Raw genomic sequence first — 18,230 nt, forward strand, 5'->3', positions numbered from 1 at the left:
TTGTCATTTCTTTATAGGGGAGGAGACTAGAGCTAAGGGTTCCTCGCTGATGGGACACAGACAAGATCAGATCCCTGACTTAGGTGAATACAGATCCCGTGCACTCAAGCACTTAAACGTTCCATGACTTCCTTGTAGACTGTGTTTGTCTTAAAAAAATATTGATAGTAGCAGACTTGAACTTTTGTGGGCCAAAAATAACGTATGAAAAATATGGTATTTATCCTCTTTTTGTATTCCAGGTGGATATTTCCCTTAATTTGGATCAGTTAAAGGAAGAAATTGACTTTTTAAAGAACACACAGAGTACGAAGAAAACGATGTCTGCACTGCCATGCCGTCCTGATGCTGTTATCAGTAAAAAGAGAGATGAAAGGCATAGCGGCCCCTTTGAACAGTGCAGTGAAAGCGTAAAGCTGCTGATGGACTGGGTAAATGCGGTCTGTGGCTTCTATAATAAAAAAGTAAGTTCTGTGTTTTTGTTTTAGCCTAATTTCTTTAAGCAAATTTTGGTTAAAATCAAATAAAAGTGCATGAAATATTTTCTTTAATTTCTTTTCTTTAATGTCATATAAGGTAGTAGAATTTTATTACTATATAGATCATTTATACAGATATTTTTATATGATGTATTTTATATATGTATATATTAATATATAATAAGTAACATATAAACATGTAGCAGTTATATAACTATAATGATACATCTTATACAGATTTATTATGATAATACAGATGCTAATATAATTTATATTATAAACAATACAGTGTGTTAATACCAATTAAAAATTATAATAATAATGATAATGCATTTCTTTTTTCCTTTTTTTTTCTTATTGGAGTATAATGGCTTTAGAGTGTGTTCATTTCTGCCATACAGCAAAGCGAGTCAGTTACATGTATACCTGTATCCCCTCTTAGTTAATATGTACAAGCAAACTTTTCCTCTAATGAGTAAGGGTGCCGTCACATATCTAGTTTCATCAAATCTGTCACCAATTGTGTAATGAACGATTATATTTTATGTCTTACTAGGGGAAAAAATGCCCTAGTTGGTAGTCTTAAAAGGAGATGCTTGTATAGAACTGGGGCACCAAAGGATCATATCCTTATTACAAAGTGAAGTCGCTCAGTTGAGTCTTTGCAACCCCATGGACTGTAGCCCGCCAGGCTCTTCTGTCCATGGGATTTTCCGGGAAAGAACACTGGAGTGGGTTGCCATTTCCTTCTCCAGGGGATCTTCCTGACCCAGGGATCAAACCCGGGTCTCCCACACTGTAGACAGACTCTTTACTGTCTGAGCTACCAAGGAAACTCTTATTACAAAGGTGAATGCAAACAAACCCACCATCCACAAAGGGACATTAGAGGACTTTGCCCCACTCGGTAGAGAGGGAGGAAATAGTCTGAGTTGTGTCTTTTATAATCATTTGTTAGATTGATCCTCCATTGCTATATGAAATGGAGGATATGTATGTATGTTTAAGTATAAATACATATATTTATATGTCTTTAATACACAAACATATATGTATGTTTAAGTATAAATACATGAAAATAAATGGTCCTGATGCATATGAATAACATATCCCATAAGGAATGTAAAACAGAAAAACTGTCAGATATATGATCATCTGTGTTTTAAGTAAGTACTAGAGAGCCCCAAAGACCCTGGTGCTGCAGTCCTGCGTCCCATGCCTTTCTCTTGACTCCAGTCCCTTGGCTTTCCTAGGTCCGTAGACACAGTGCTCCAGTCACTGCCTGTCTTCACACGGCATTCTCCCTGTGCGTCTTGCCTCTGTGTCTCTCACCCTTTCTCATAAGGGCACCAGTCATATCAGATTAAAACCTCATCTTACTCCATTGTGGTCCCATCTTAACTGGTTAAATCTGCAATGACCCTATGTCCAAACAAGATCACATCCTGAGAGTCTGGGAAGGACATGAATTTTTTGATGAACACTCTCCAACCCAGCACAATAATATAATATTTTAGAGGTGAGAATTTGGCCATGAACGTGGTAGTCTACAGTATAACTTCCCAGGTGGCTCAGTGGTAAAGAATCTGCCTGCCAATGCAGGAGACGCAGATTTGATCCCTAGGTTGAGAAGATCCCCAGGAGAAGGTGATGGCAAACCCACTCCAGTATTCTTGCCTGGGAAATTCCACGGACATAGGAACCTGACAGGCTACAGTCCCTGTGTTCACAAAGAGTCAGATACGCTGGAGCATACACATGGTATTACAGTAGGTGCTGCTATAAATTAGCACGCCAGTCCTAGCTATTAAAAGGAAATACGGACTGTAAAGCCACCAGTACCTGTGTTCTTACCTAGATACCGTCCATTCTTTTCCCGACGTTTCTCACCAGGTGGAGAACTTCACGGTGTCCTTCTCAGACGGCCGGGTGCTGTGTTACCTGATCCACCACTACCACCCTTGCTACGTTCCTTTTGACGCCATATGTCAGCGAACCACCCAGACCGTGGAGTGCACGCACACTGGTTCCGTGGTGCTGAATTCATCATCCGAATCTGACGGGAGTTTTCTGGATTTCTCTCTTAAACCACCTGATCAGGGTTAGTCCCTTTCAGTTAATTTACTCCTCCAGTGTTCTCACTGGCCTGTCTGATTTCTGGCCCTCGCAGTATCATCTGATCTCTGTTTTTCTTGCATTGCAGAAAATACTTCAGAACTATACAAAGAACTCCTAGAAAATGAAAAGAAAAATTTTCAGTTGGTTAGGTCTGCTGCTAGAGACCTTGGTGGAATACCTGCCATGATCCATCACTCAGATATGTCAAACACAATCCCTGATGAGAAGGTAAAGTAAAAGTTCCTTAACAGTAATAACTCTTAGTAATCAGAGTCTCAGATGATAGGAAGTCTCATGCTCTCTGTCTCATAGAAACTTCTCTCTTCATCGTTTATGTTCTCTCTTAGGTGGTGATTACCTATTTGTCATTTCTTTGTGCGAGGCTTTTGGATCTTCGTAAAGAAACGAGAGCCGCTCGACTCATACAAACAACTTGGAGACAATATAAGCTAAAAAAAGATCTAAAACACCATCAGGTACTCCTCAAAAATGAAGTGTGTGTGTGCCCAGCCACCCAGTCATGTCCAGCTCTTTGAGACCCCAGTGGACTATAGCCCACCAGGCTCCTTTGTCCATGGGATTTCCCAGGCAGGAATACTGGAGTGGGTTGCTATTCCCTTCTCCATGGGAGCTTCCCCACCCAGGTTTCAACCCACATCTCTCATATCTCCTGCATTGGCAGGTGGCTTCTTTACCACTGAGCCACCTGGGAAGCCCAGTCAGTAATGAAATACTGTAATGTAAATTGTTCATAAAATGTCAGCTGAATGATTCTTGATATCCTTTTTACATTTTACTGACGTAAGAAATTACTGAGGTAATTTTCATGATTGTGTGTGTTTCGAGTAGGGGATGCATATTTCTCCCTAATGTCCAATGTTTCCTTCATTGGGTATTTTTTCCAGGCTTTGTCCTCCCTTTCACTCTGCTCCAGGGGACATGGAATAACTTACGCACATTGTGAATTTGTGAAAAGTAAACTGGGGTTGTCTGACTCATCTCTTCCCTCCCTCCTCTTGAACTCTGACGTGCCTCTGGGAAATAGGAGCTTTCCTTTCCTTTTTCGCCCTATGCTCTGGGACGCTTGCCCCCAACCAGTGCCTCTCTGGCCTGGGTGTCCCCTGCCAGACTCTGCAGTTCAATTAGCCAAGCTCATTCTGTCTGCCATGAAACTGTCTTCCAGGCTATCGTTTGTTAGTTTAAAAGTGGCATTTTGGTTTCCATCGCTTAACTTCTCAGAACATTTAGGACCCAAGCTCAGGGAGAAGGGTTGTCCCTCTGTGTCCCTGATAGCACGAATTTTGCATTAACATAAAATAAGTGTTTTCTTGAGTTCGGAAAAAATGTCATTTTTCTCAATGTTAGAAATGGTCTCCTTGGTCAAACTGAATAAACTATTTTAATCCTCTACTCTTTTCACTAATAATGCTGTATTTATTTGGAGAAAGTAAAAGAAGCATTCATGTTTAATAAATCTTAGCAGGTATTTCAGAATATATTTCACCCAAGATTGCTCCTTAGTTCTGAATTACCATGTATTTATGATAAAGTTCTTAGTACCTGTAAAGTAGCTGAATTTTGGCGATTCATACCATCTATTCTCTTGCACCATTTCAGACCTGGGTTATTGTCATTGTTCAGTCACTTAGTCCTGTCCAACTCTTTGCGACCCTGTGAACTGCAGCATGCCAGGCCTCCCTGTCCGTCAGTATCTCCCGGAGCTTGCTCAAACTCATGTCCATTGAGTCGGTGATGCCATCCAACCCTCTCATCCTCTGTCATTCCCTTCTCCTTCTGCCCTCAACCTTTCCCAGCATCAGGGTCTTTTCAAATGAGTGGGCTCTTTGCATATGGTGGCCAGGTTTAGAATAGCAATTTGATCCCTTCCCTAGCTGTGTTCCAGAGAAGGCAATGGCAACCCACTCCAGTACTGTTGCCTGGAAAATCCTATGGATGGAGAAGCCTGGTAGGCTGCAGTCCATGGGGTCGCTAAGAGTCAGACACGACTGAGCAACTTCACTTTCCTGCATTGGAGAAGGAAATGCAACCCACTCCAGTATTCTTGCCTGGAGAATCCCAGGGACGGGGGAGCCTGGTGGGCTGCCGTCTATGGGGTCGTACAGAGTTGGACACGACTGAAGCGACTTAGCAGCAGCAGCATGGGGGTAGGGCCGGTTCATCTGTTCTCATGGTTGTTGTGAGGTTGGATGGCTCATTCTCGCAGTGTTTAGAATGATGCTTGATACCTGGCATTTAACCTGTTACTATTCACTGAAATTCATTGTTAGAAGTAGAGATGTTCAGGGCGCTGGCCTCTGGAACTCCCGAGGCAGCCAGCTCCTCTTTGGACACTGACACCTCAGGCAGTCCTGACACCACTTGTCACAGCCCTGAGCTCTGTCCTCTTGAGCCTCTATACTTAAAACCACAGTGTATTCTAGTGGTAAAAGAGGGTGTTTTGCCTCTTTTTTTCTTTTTTGTGAATTCCTTTCTTCAAATTGCAGCAAAACAATACTTCCAGGACTTCCCTGGTGGTCCAGCAGTTAAAACTCCTAGCTTCCAATACAGGAGGTGTGGGTTCAATCCCTGGTCGGGGAACTAAGATCCCACATGCTGTGAGGTACGGCCAAATAAGTAAATACACATTAATAATAAATAAACACAGTACATCCAATTAAAATCATAAAATAATACTTCCTTATACTGTAAAGCATTTTGTTTATTTGAGTCTCTTTTTCCTTTTTTTTTTTTCTCCTACTTTGTTATTCAGTTGCTCAGTCATGTCTGACTCTTTGCAACCCCATGGACTGCAGCATGTTAGACTTCCTTGTCCTTCAGCTATGTCCCAGAATTTGCTCAGACTCATGTCTACTGAGTTGATGATGCCATCCACCCGTCTCATCTTCTGTTTCTGTTGTCCCCTTCTCCTCCTGCCCTCCATCTTTCCCATTATCAGGGTCTTTTCCAATGAGTCAGCTCTTTGCATCAGGTAGCCAAAGTATTGGATCTTTGGCTCAGCATCAGCCCTTCCAATGAATATTCAGGGTTGATTTCCTTTAGGATTGACTGGTTTGATCTCCTTGCTGACCAAGAAACTGTCAAGAGTCTTCTTCAGCACCACAATTTGAAAGCATCAATTGTTTGGTGCTCAGCCTTCTTTATAGTCCAACTCTCATATGTGAACATGACTATAGCTTTGACTATGTAGCCCTTTGTTGGCAAACCCTTTCCCAAAAATCAAGCATGAATTCATTCCACCATAATCTGAGAAACTGTTGTTGTTGCTTAGTTACTCAGTAGCCTCTGACTCTTGTGACCCATTGACTGTAGCCCACCAGGCTCCTCTGCCCATGGGATTTCCCAGGCTAGAATACTGGAGTGGGTTGCCATTTCCTCCTCTAGGGGATCTTCTCAACCCGGGGATCAACCCGCATCTCCTGTGTCTCCTGCATTGGCAGGCAGATTCTTTACCACTGAGCCACCTGGGAAGCCCAATCTGACTTCCCACAAATAATGGCTTAGGGTCTCAAGTGATTGTTTAATTCATATTTGCATTTTTTTTTTTTTTTAGGAGAGAGACAAAGCTGCAAGAATTATTCAATCAGCTATAATCAATTTCCTCACTAAACAACGATTTAAAAAGAAGGTCAGCGCAGCATTGGTCATTCAGAAATACTGGCGAAGAGCCTTAGCAAAGAGAAAACTATTAATGTTGAAAAAGGAAAAACTAGAAAGAGTTCACAGTAAATCAGCATCTATTATTCAGGTATGGTATTCTCAATTTTTAGATTTAAAAAGGTTTAATGATATTTTTAAGAGAATAAAATATGGTAAAGTTTTAAATTAAATTTTAGGCTTTATATTTTATCTAGCACTTTAACAAATATTTGGTATCTCCCCACTACATGTAAAACTCTTGGCTATGTTGAACATGAAGATCAAACAAATCGAAGCACCTACTTTGCTCTGACAGGGGGAGCAGTTTAATTCTGCACCCCGTTTTGCTGTTGCTCAGTTGCTCAGTCCTGTCCAACTCTTTGAGACCCTGTGGACTGCAGCACACGAGGCTTCCCTGTCCTCCACTCTCGCCTGAAGTTAGCTCAAATTCACGTCCAGTGAGTTGGAGATCCAGCAATCTCATCCTTTGTTGCCCCCTTCTTCTCTTGTCATCGGTCTTTCCCAGCATATGATATCCTACAATTTATTCATCTCTTCTACTGTCGATGGATATCTGGGTTTCTGGTTTTGAGCTGTATGACTAAAGGTTTTATGAACGTGCCTTTTGGGGTGAGATACACACACTCTGTTTGGCGCATACCTACGAGTACAGTCGTTTGCCTGAAGGCGTATGTGTTTCAGTTTTAGTAGATACTGACGAGGCGTTTTCTAAGCTGGTTATAGGACCACCGGCTGTTTAAAATACCTGGAGGTTATCTCTTTAATTTCAGTGATTCTAGTAGTGGTACCTTAGAATACTTTTAGTTTGCATTTTGTTGAGAATGAATGACACTGAACAACTCTTCATATTGAAAATCTTTTGTGAAGTGTTTTTTCAAGGATCTTTTTTTTTCATTTTGTATTTTGATTGCCTTCTTGTGGATTTGTGTGAGATCTTTATATATTCTGGTTATTGGTCCTTGTTGGATATGTATGTTGCAAATATCTTCTCCCAGACCATTATTTATAGTTTATATGTTTCCAGTGAGAATTCTTAATTTTCTTCTGTGGTTAGGGGGTTGTGTGGGGTGTGTTTTTTTTTAACCATTTGAGGAGCACTTGTTTAACTGCTAAGACTTTGAAGATATTCTCCTACACTATATTCTATTCTGAAAGCATTAATGTGTGGTCTTTCACATTTAGATCTCTCTTGAAATTAATTCCTGCATATGATTTTTGCCAGGGACCATATTTCATTTTGTATATGTGGATAGCCGCTGTTTCAGTTACAGGTCACTGAAGTGACCACCCTTGCCTCGCTGTGCTACCTGTAGTGCACATCAAGTCTTCTTTTTGCTGCGCAGTACAGCATGCGGGGTCTTAACTCCCAAAAAACTGAACCCCCTTCCCCTGCAGTGGAAGCCAGCGCCCTGACGGCTGCACTGCCAGGGGATTCCCCTAGCACGGATTCATGTGGGGTCTTAGCTCCCAACAAACTGAACCCCTGTCCCCTGCAGTGGAAGCCAGCATCCTCACGGCTGCACTGCCAGGGAATTCCCCTAGCACGGATTCTTACGCATGTGGTTCTGTTTCTAGAATTTTTTTTTACTATTTCATTGTTCTTTTTGTCTCCCATCGAACCATATACTCTGGCTTTACAAGAAATCTGAACGTCTGGTAGACAAAGACTTCTTTTGTTTTCTTTAAGAAGTTTTTAGCTATCCTAAGTCCTCTGCATTTTCTTACAGATTTTGAATCTGAAGTTTAAAAAATGTCAGAATTTGAGATTTAACTGAATATGTCAGTTTAGTTAGAATTGATACCTTTAGCTACTGAACATGGTATTAATAAATACCTATTTATTCAGGCCTTCTTTAAAAGCCTCCTAAAATGATTTTTTTATCTGATGCAAGAAGTCTTAAATACCTTTACTTAGATATAGTATCTATTTTTAAAATTTAAATTTAATAAAATTTTAACTTTATGCAGATTAAAATTAAAATTTTAATTTTCAAATTATTAATAACACTCAGTAAAATGTGCATGTCTTTTTTTGGTGTGCACTTACACAAATTTAAACACACACTCAGGTTGTGAACAGTCCATCTCCCAGAAGAACTTTTGCATTCCATTTCTCTGTGGTCCGTTCTTCCTCCACACCCATGCACCAAGCTCTGTTCTCTTTTACTATGGTTTTGCCTTTTTAAAAATATCACATAAGGGAGCCTTACACTAGGTCAGCCTTGAGACTGGCTTTTTCCTCTGCGGGAGGCCTTGGAGCCTCATCCTGGTGTTGCATGTATCAGGTGTGGCATGGATCAGTGCATGCATTCTCCTTCGTTGCTGCGTAGTGTTCCCTGGTGTGGATGTGCCACAGTTGGATTAAATGTTAATCTGTTGAAGGATATTTGCATTGTTTCCAGTTTTAGGTGATTTCATTCTGTTAGGGTAAATATCTAGGAATGGGATTGCTGGGTCATTTGTTAAGTATATATTTAGCTTTATAGATGAGTTCAGTCACTCAGTCGTGTCCAACTCTTTACAACCCCATGGACTGCAGCACGTCAGGCCTCCCTGTCCATCACCAATTCCCAGCGTTTACTCAGACTCATGTCCATTGAGTCAGTGACGCCATCCAACCATCTCATCCTCTGTCATCCCCTTCTCCTCCCACCTTCAATCTTTCCCAGTATCAGGGTCTTTTCAAATGAGTCAGTTCTTCGCATCAGGTGGCTAAAGTATTGGAGTTTGAGCTTCAGCATCAGTCCTTCCAATGAATATTCAGGACTGATTTCCTTTAGATTGACTGGTTGGATCTCCTTGCAGTTAAGGGATTCTCAAGAGTCTTCTCCGACACCACAGTTCAAAAGTATCAGTTCTTTGGTGCTCATCTTTCTTTATAGTCCAACTGTCGCATCCATACATGACTACTGGAAAAACCATAGCTTAGACATCACCAAACCGTCTAGACTGGCTTATTCCATTTTGCATGCCCACCCCCAGTGTGTAAGGGTTCTAATTGCTGCATATCCTCAGCAACGCTGATCGCTTGTGTTTCACCCGTTCTGATAAGTGTGTAGTGGTCTCTTGGTTTTAATTTGCATTTTCTCAAAGGCTATGTAGATGTTTTCAAATGCTTAATTGCCTTTCAGTCATCTTCTTTATAAAGTGTGTTGAAGTCTTTTGACCATTTTTATAACTGAGTGCTAATCTTATTGAGTTTTGAGATTTCTTTCTATATACTGGAGACAAGTTCTTTATCAGTGATTTGTCTGTAAATGTTTTACAGAAAAAGTTGGTCCTAGTCTTGGTGAATGTTCTGTGTCCTGGAAAAGAACGTGTGTTCTGTTGTTGGATGCAGTGTTCTATAAATGTCAGGTCGATAGTTCTTTTATGTCCTTACTGATGTTCTGTTTACTTATTCTTGTGCCAAGAAAGCGGTGGTTAAGTCTCCAAAATAATTGTGGATATTGTCTTTCCCTCTTTGGTTTTATCTACATGTATTTGAAGATGTTTTGTTAGGTGTGTACACATTTGGAATTGTTCTGTCCTCTAGGTGAGTTGAGTTTTTTTATCATTGTTTATTGTTCCTTTTTATCCCTCATAATTTTCTTTGTTCTAAAGTCTACTTTGCATGTTCTTACTATAACCCCAAACTAGCTTTCACTTGATTATCATTTGCAGGGTATATTTTTTCCCTTTATTTTACTTATTAGTTACTTAAATCGTTATATACGGCTTGAAGTCTTGACAGCATTTAGTTTTTATGTCTTGAAAATCTCTGTCTTTTAATTGGTGATTTAGGCCATTTATATTTAAGATTATTTATCAATATGTTTGAGCTTTGGTCTGTCATTTTATCATTTATTTTCTGAATGTTAGCTTTCTTCCCTTTTTCTCTTCCCCCTTTCCTGTCTCTTCAATTATTTGAATACTTTTTAGTGTTTCATTTTAGTTTATCTTTTTTTGTTTTAATTATTATTTTATTCCTCTGTACAGGGATTTATTTGGGAGATTTTTTGTGTTTTTTGTTTTTTTTGGGGGGGGGGGGGGGTTTTTTTTTTGTCTTGTTTTTTGGTCGATATAGGCATTTCAGTATACAAAACTTTTACTTAGAATCAATACTTTATCACTTTAAATGGAATGTAGAAAACTTACCACTATCTAGATCCCTTTGCTCCCCTCCCTCACTTTTATGTTTTAGCAGCGACTTAGCAGCAGCAGCAGCAGTCTTATTTATTAAACTTACATACAACTGAAACCGCATCAGGCAATATTATAATTTTTGCTTTCGATCATAATAAAATTTTAAGGAGTACATGAGAATCATATTCTATTAGTGCAGATTTTATCATTTCTGTTGCTTTGCTTTCTTTTTTTATGGTATCGTGTTTGCAATTTATGAACCAACAATGATGCATTATAATTAACTGAAGTCCTTAGTTTCCAAGGGTTTCACTATTTATCTGGTATAGTTATGTGTTTGACAAAAATCCTGCCCTAAAAATCCTTTCTGCTTTACATATTCATCTCTTACCCTTCTTCAAAATCCTGGGCAACCACTGTTGTTTTTACTGTCTATTTTTGCTTTTCCAGGATGTCCTACAGTTTGAATTCAGAGATATATAGCCTTTTCAGATAGATTCTCTCACTTCACAAATACACATTTAAGTTTAAATAGTCTTTTCCTGCCTCAGTAGCTTACACTGAATGACATTCCATTTTATAGATATACTACAGTTGTTTATCCATTTGCCTATTGAACGATATATTGGTTGAGACAATTTTTTCCCCAATCATTTTTTTTTTCCTTTCTCGTTCTGCATTGATACTTTGCATTGATCTTCAAGTTCATTGACTCTTCCGTCATGTACATTCCACTATTGAGCCATCCCAGTGAGGTTTTGTTGTTGTTTTGGTTACTGTGTTTTTTAGTTCTGATATTCCCATTTGGTTCTTAGTTGTATCTTTGATTTTTTTATATGAGACTTTTAATCTTTCCATTACTTCCCACCCCATCTTGGCAATATTTGGAGTGTTTTGGACAGAAGAATCGTCTTACAGCTAGAGCAGACTGTCCAGAGCTTGATGACCAGCAGCCAGGATCTGCTTAAGACTTCACAGCTTGCACATTGCTGGGATAATTACAGGGTTAGGGAATAGGGGGTGCTGGGAAGGAAGCAGATGGCAAATGGCTTCTTACTCCTCAAGTCTTTCCAGAATTACATTTTTTAACCAAGTAACTATAATTCCTGAATTTTATTCTTAATGAAAATACTGACTCAGAAAGTGATCTGCCTCACTTATTTCTCAAAACTCTTTGTTGACATCTGTTGTTGTTCAGTTGCAAAGTCATGCCTGATTCTTTGTGATCCCAGGGACTGCAGCATGCTAAGCTTCCCTATCCTTCACTATCTCCCAGAGTTTGCTCAATGTCCATTGAGTCAGTGATGCTATCTCACCATCTCATCCTCTGCTGCCCCCTTCTTTTGACTTCAGTTCTTCCCAGCATCAGTCTTTTCCAGTGAGTCAGCTCTTTGCATCAGTTGGCCAAAGTATTGGAGCTTCAGCTTTGCATCAGTCCTTCCAATGCATATTCAAGGTTGATTTTGAGAATTAACTGATTTGATCTCCTTGCTGTCCCAGAGACTCTTAAGTTTTCTCCAGCCCCACAAATTGAAAGCATCAATTCTTTGGCTCTTAGCCTTCTTTATGGTCCAGCTCTTACATCCGTACATGACTCTGGAAAAACAACAGCTTTGACTGTATGGACCTTTGTCGGCATTACCAGGCCTATGAACAGTTTCCAGTCATTATATCTTATCAACCTTGATAGAAGGTAGAATATACGAACCAGAGATATATTCACAGGAACTTACTTAGAATCAATAGATAGCAGAATATTACTATCGTTTTTTTTTTTTTTCTAGTATGTTATTCTAATATAACAAAAACTTATTTATATTTCTTATGTCTCCTGAGTACAAATGCTATGTAAATATCATTAGTATTTTGAGAAAGATTTTTGTATTGGCTACAGTTGTATCAACATAGAAACAAACTATAAACAAAAGAGACAAGTATCTCCTTTAGAAATATATTGCTTTTAAGTTTAATATGTTTGTTTTTAAGCAAAATATTAGGAAAAGTGATAGTTTCAAAGGTCTTAAGCATAGGAAGTTGTGTCTATTTTATTTTCTGTCCTTTCTTTTTTCAGAGACACTGGAGAAGATATTCCACTAGAAAGCAGTTTCTGAAATTGAAATATTATTCAATTTTCCTGCAATCTAAGATAAGAATGATCATTGCTGTTGCTTCTTACAAACGATACCATTGGGCTACTGTGACAATTCAGAGGCGCTGGCGTGCTCATGTGAGAAGCAAGCAGGATCGACAGAGATATGAACTGCTAAGATCATCCACCCTTGTAATCCAGTTTGCCTTTAGGAGATGGAGGCGACGTAAGAGGCAATCACAAATAAATGCTGCCATAACATTGCAAAGAGCTTTCAGACAATGGCGTGCCCAGAAATGTGCTCAAGAAGAAAGAGCTGCCGTGGTCATACAATCCTGGTATAGGATGCACAGAGAATTACGGAAGTACATTCACCTTAGATCTTGTGTTATCATCATTCAGGCAAGATTTCGGTGCTTTCAAGCCCAGAAGTTATATACAAGGACCAGAGAGTCTATCCTGACTCTGCAGAAGCACTACAGAGCGTACGTGAAAGGAAAGGTTGAGCGCACAGGCTATTTGCAGAAACGCGCTGTAGCCATCCGCCTGCAGGCTGCTTTCAGGGGAAGGAGAGCACGTAACTTATGCAGGCAGATCAAGGCTGCTTGTGTCTTACAGTCGTACTGGAGAATGAGGCAGGACAGACTCCGATTTCTAAACCTTAAGAAAAACATCATCAGGCTGCAGGCACACATAAGGAGACGTCAACAATTACACACATACCAGAAGATGAAGAAAGCCGCCCTCATAATTCAGATTCACTTCCGAGCTTACATGTCAGCCAAGGAAGTTCTGGCCTCTTACCAGAAGACACGTTCTGCTGTCATCGTCCTGCAGTCTGCATGCAGGAGAATGCAGGCCAGGAAAAAGTTTCTTCACATCCTCACATCCATTGTAAAGATTCAATCATATTACAGGGCTTATGCTTCCAGAAGAAAGTTTCTGAGGCTCAAAAAGGCTACAGTAAAGTTACAATCCATTGTCAGGATGAAGCTAGCCCGCAAACAATATTTACATTTAAGAGTAATTGCACAACAGAGAGAAGAACATCGGCGGGCCTCTTGCATCAAACTGCAAGCTTTCCTCAGAGGGTACCTGGTTCGGAAGCAGGTGAGGCTGCAGAGAAAAGCCGCTGTTTCACTGCAGTCTTACTTTAGGATGAGAAAGATGCGGCTGGACTACCTGAAAGTCTGTCACGCAGCTGTTGTCATTCAGTGTTACTATCGTGCGCACAGAGCAGGGGCCCAGCAGAGGAAGCACTTCCTGCAAGTCAGAAGAGCCGTGACCTACTTGCAGGCCACTTACAGAGGGTATAAGGTCCGCCGGCAGCTGCAACAGCAATCTGCAGCTGCTCTGAAAATTCAAGCTGCTTTTAGAGGCTATCGTCAGAGGACAAAGTATCAATCCGTACTTCAGTCTGCACTCAAGATTCAGAGATGGTACAGGACACACAAGACTGTTTCTGCCATAAGAAGCCATTTCTTCAAAACAAGGACAGCTGCGATTTCTCTCCAGTCCGCTTACCGTGGCTGGAAAGTTCGGAAGCAGATGAGAAAGGAACGTGAAGCTGCAGTGAAGATTCAGTCTGCTTTCAGAACGGCCAGGGCCCAGAAGGAGTTCAGGGTGTTAAAAACGGCAGCATCCGTGATCCAGCAGCATCTGAGAGCTCGTGCCGCGGGGCGGAGGCAGCGGACGGAGTACACGGCACTGCGCCGGGCGGCAGTGATGCTCCAGTCCGCCTGGAGGGGCCGAGCAGCCAGGAGGCGGATTCAGAAGCAACAGAGATGTGCCATCATCATACAGGCCTACTACCGAAGGCACGTGCAGCGGAAGAGATGGGAAATCATGAAAAAAGCGGCTCATCTAATTCAAATGCATTATCGGGCTTATCGTACAGGAAGAAAACAGCATCATTTGTTTCTGAAAACCAAAGCAGCTGCAATAATCCTACAGTCAGCTTTTCGAGGGGTGAGAGTGAGGAAGAAAGTGAAGGAGATGCACCAGGCAGCCGCCACCATACAGTCTAGATACCGAGCATACCAAGCCAGAAAGAAGTACGCCAGCTACAGAGCAGCGGCCGTCATCATTCAGAGGTGGTATCGTGCGGCTAAGCTCACAGGCCGTCAGCGTGAGGAATATCTTGCTGTAAAGAAGGCAGCACTGAAAATCCAGGCCGTCTATAGAGGAGTCAGAGCAAGAAGACAGATCCGGTGCATGCACACGGCAGCCACTCTCATCAAAGCCGCCTTCAAAATGCAGCAGTCACGGAGGAGGTATCAGCAAATGAGAACAGCAGCCATCATAATTCAGGTAAGGTACAGAGCGTACCGCCAAGGTAGAGCTCAGCGTGCAAAGTACCTAATGATTCTGAAAACCGTTGCCCTCCTCCAGGCAGCTCTCAGAGGGGCAAGAGTTAGACAGAGCCTGAGAAGGATGCGGACGGCGGCCACGCTCATCCAGGCCCACTACAGGGGACGCCGGCAGCAAGCCTATTTTAATAAATTAAAGAAGGTGACGAAAACGGTGCAGCAGAAGTACCGGGCAGCGAGGGAAAGGCACGCACAACTGCGAAGGTACAACCAGCTGAGACGCTCCGCGATCTGCATTCAGGCTGCTTTCAGGGGCATGAGAGCACGAAGACGCTTAAAAGCCATGCACTCCGCCGCAGCCGTAATCCAGCGGAGGTTTAGGACTCTGGGGATGAGAAGAAGATTCCTGTCTCTCAGGAAGACCGCCGTGTGGGTTCAAAGAAAATACCGTGCAAAGGTTTGCACAAGGCATCACGTACAACAGCTCCGGTTGCAGAAGGCAGCTATCAAAATCCAGTCCTGGTACAGGGGGTGGATGGTAAGGAAGAAGATACAGGAGATGCGCAGGGCGGCCACGGTCCTCCAGGCCGCGTTCAGGAGGCACCGCACTCGGGCGAGGTACCAGGCCTGGAGGTGCGCCTCGCAGATCATCCAGCAGCGGTTCCGGGCAGGCCGGGCTGCACGCCTGCAGAGGAGACAGTACCTTCAGCAACGACACTCTGCGCTGGTCCTCCAGGCTGCGTTCAGGGGTATGAGAGTCAGAAGACGTCTAAAAAGGATGCATGCCTCCGCGACCCTGATTCAGAGCAGGTTTAGGTCTATAATGATGAGGAAAAGATTCCTTTCCCTCAAGAAAGCTGCTGTTTTTGTTCAGAGGAAGTACCGAGCCACCATCTGTGCCAAACACCACTTGCACCGATTCCTGGAGTTACAGAAGGCAATCATTATAATCCAGGCGTCTTACCGAAGACGGATGGTAAAGAAGCAGTTACAGGAGATGCACAGGGCTGCAGCCCTCATCCAGGCAAGCTTCAGAATGCACAGAGCACGCCTGGCCTTTCAGACCTGGAAACACGCCACGGTCCTCATTCAGCAGCGTTACCGGGCATGCAGAGCTGCAAAACTGCAAAGAGCACTTTACATCAGATGGAGGCATTCTGCAGTGGTCATTCAGGCTGCATATAAAGGGCTGAAAGCAAGACAGCTTTTAAGGGAAAAGCACAGAGCCGCTGTCATAATACAAAGCACATACAGAATGTACAGGCAACATTTTTTCTACCAAAAGCTTCAGTGGGCTACAAAAGTAATACAAGAAAGATATAGAGCGAGTAAAAGGAAAGCTCTTCAACACGATGCACTCAAAGCAGCAACCTGTGCCCGAGCTGGCTTTCAGGATATGGTCGTAAGGAGACTGATTGAGGAAAGGCGGCATCAAGCTGCCATTACTATTCAGGAGCATTTTAGAGCCTTTAAAACACGGAAGCACTATCTCCACTTTAGGGCAAAGGTAGTTTTTGTTCAAAGAAGATACAGAGAGCTAATGGCAGTGCGAACCCAGGCAGTCATCTGTATCCAGTCCTGTTTCAGAGGCTTTAAGGCACGAAGGGGCATCCAACGCATGCACCTGGCTGCCACACGAATTCAGTCATGCTACCGAAGGCACCGGGCCAGAGCTGATTATCAGGCCAAGAAAAGAGCAGTTGTTGTCATACAGAATCACTACAGGTCGTATATCAGAGTGAAAATGGAGAGGAAGGAATTTTTAGCCATTCAGAAATCTGCACGAACTATTCAGGCTGCTTTCAGAGGCATGAAAGTTAGACAGAAATTAAAAACCATGCCCGACAAAAAGATGACAGCCCCTGCTACCCAGCCTGCATTCTACTGTCACAGGACTGAGAGCCAGCATGAAGCTGGCGAGAGTCCAGCACTTGTGGCTCAAGGGCTGTATAAAACTTCTCTGGTTGGCCCTTCACAGGAAACAGAGCAGCATTCTCAAAGAAAGGCTGCAGTCACAATTCAAAAAGCTTTCCGTAAAATGGTTACAAGAAGATTGGAAAAACAGAGGCGTGCTGCCGTGCGAATTCAGTCCTTCCTTCAGATGGCCGTATATCGCAGAAGATTCCTTCAGCAGAAAAGGGCGGCCCTCACGTTACAGCGGTGCTTCAGGACACAGCAAAGCAGAAAACAGTTCTTACTGTACAGAGAAGCAGCAGTGGGTTTGCAGAATCCCCACAGAGCCTCTCTGCCTGCAAAACATCAAAGAGAACTGTACTTACAAATAAGGAGCAGTATAATCATTATTCAAGCTAGAGTGAAAGGATTTATACAGAAAAGGAAGTTTCGGGAACTTAAAGATAGCACCATAAAAATCCAGGTATTTATGTATTTAAGTATAAAGCTTTCATTCATCCTTTGACCAATATTTCATAGAATTTTCAATTTGAGCTGTAGCAGGTTATAAAGAATAAGAGTTAGTTTATGTAACCATTTCATTTATCTTCCAAAATGGAAGATTTTTGAAGTTGGGTAAAAGGTGCTGATAATTGTCTACCCAAGACAGCACAGAACAAGATTGTTCTGGACATGATCACCCTAAAGTTAAGTTATGACTGCATAGTTAAAAGTGAAGACTTTGAGACCATATGGTTGCAGCTGGCAACCTTACATGTTTTGAAAACAGCTAGTGGTATCCTTCGGAGAAGGCAGTGGCACCCCACTCCATTACCCTTGCCTAGAAAATCCCATGGACGGAGGAGCCTGGTGGGCTGCAGTCCATGGGGTCGCTAAGAGTCGGACACAACTGAGCGACTCCACTTTCACTTTTCACTTTCATGCATTGGAGAAGGAAATGGCAACCCACTCCACTGTTCTTGCCTGGAGAATCCCAGGGACGGGGGAGCCTGGTGGGCTTCTGTCTATGGGGTCGCACAGAGTCAGACACGACTGAAGCAACTTAGCAGCAGCAGCAAGATAAGAGTTAAGCTTAAGCTGAAGGAAATAGCCTAGTAAACTGTATTGAAGGAGTATTCCAGCTCTAGGGGGTAACATGGAGCTCTAAGCTGAGAGTGAGCACAGGTGTGCAATAAAGGTGATCTGAGACCAGGATGGCGGTCCATGGAGTGAGAGGTGGGCAGCTCTGTAAGACGGAAAAAGGGTAGCCTTCATCCTCTGGACTAAAAGAAGTTCTAGATGAGTTTAAGGGGAGGACCAGAATCCTAGTTTATCTTTTTAAAATTACTCAGGCAGGGTCTTGCCTGGCAGCCCAGTGGTTAAGACTCTGCACTCCCAATTCAGGGAGCACAGGTTCAATCCCTGGTCAGGAAAGTGCGTTCCCACATGCCCCGCAGGAATGTGGGAGATGGATTAGGCTGCGGGTGGCCAGTCAGGAAGCTGTAGGCAGTGGGGTGGGGAAAGTGAATCACACTGAAC

At 42.4% G+C, this 18,230-nt stretch overlaps 1 protein-coding gene across 1 annotated transcript in view; it reads left to right on the forward strand.

Moving 5' to 3' along the window:
- Positions 1 to 18,230, forward strand: part of ASPM (asp (abnormal spindle) homolog, microcephaly associated (Drosophila)) — a 60,146-nt gene that overhangs the window by 27,632 nt on the left and 14,284 nt on the right. Inside the window, exons 14-19 of the mRNA XM_010831103.1 lie at positions 243 to 464; positions 2,373 to 2,580; positions 2,683 to 2,825; positions 2,945 to 3,073; positions 6,169 to 6,363; positions 12,472 to 17,175. Coding sequence (XP_010829405.1) covers positions 243 to 464; positions 2,373 to 2,580; positions 2,683 to 2,825; positions 2,945 to 3,073; positions 6,169 to 6,363; positions 12,472 to 17,175 — 5,601 coding nt within the window. The remainder of the gene's footprint in view (positions 1 to 242; positions 465 to 2,372; positions 2,581 to 2,682; positions 2,826 to 2,944; positions 3,074 to 6,168; positions 6,364 to 12,471; positions 17,176 to 18,230) is intronic.

The sequence above is a fragment of the Bison bison genome, unplaced genomic scaffold, assembly GCF_000754665.1.
Source record: "Bison bison bison isolate TAMUID 2011002044 unplaced genomic scaffold, Bison_UMD1.0 scf7180017864524, whole genome shotgun sequence".
Classification (NCBI taxonomy): domain Eukaryota; kingdom Metazoa; phylum Chordata; class Mammalia; order Artiodactyla; family Bovidae; genus Bison; species Bison bison.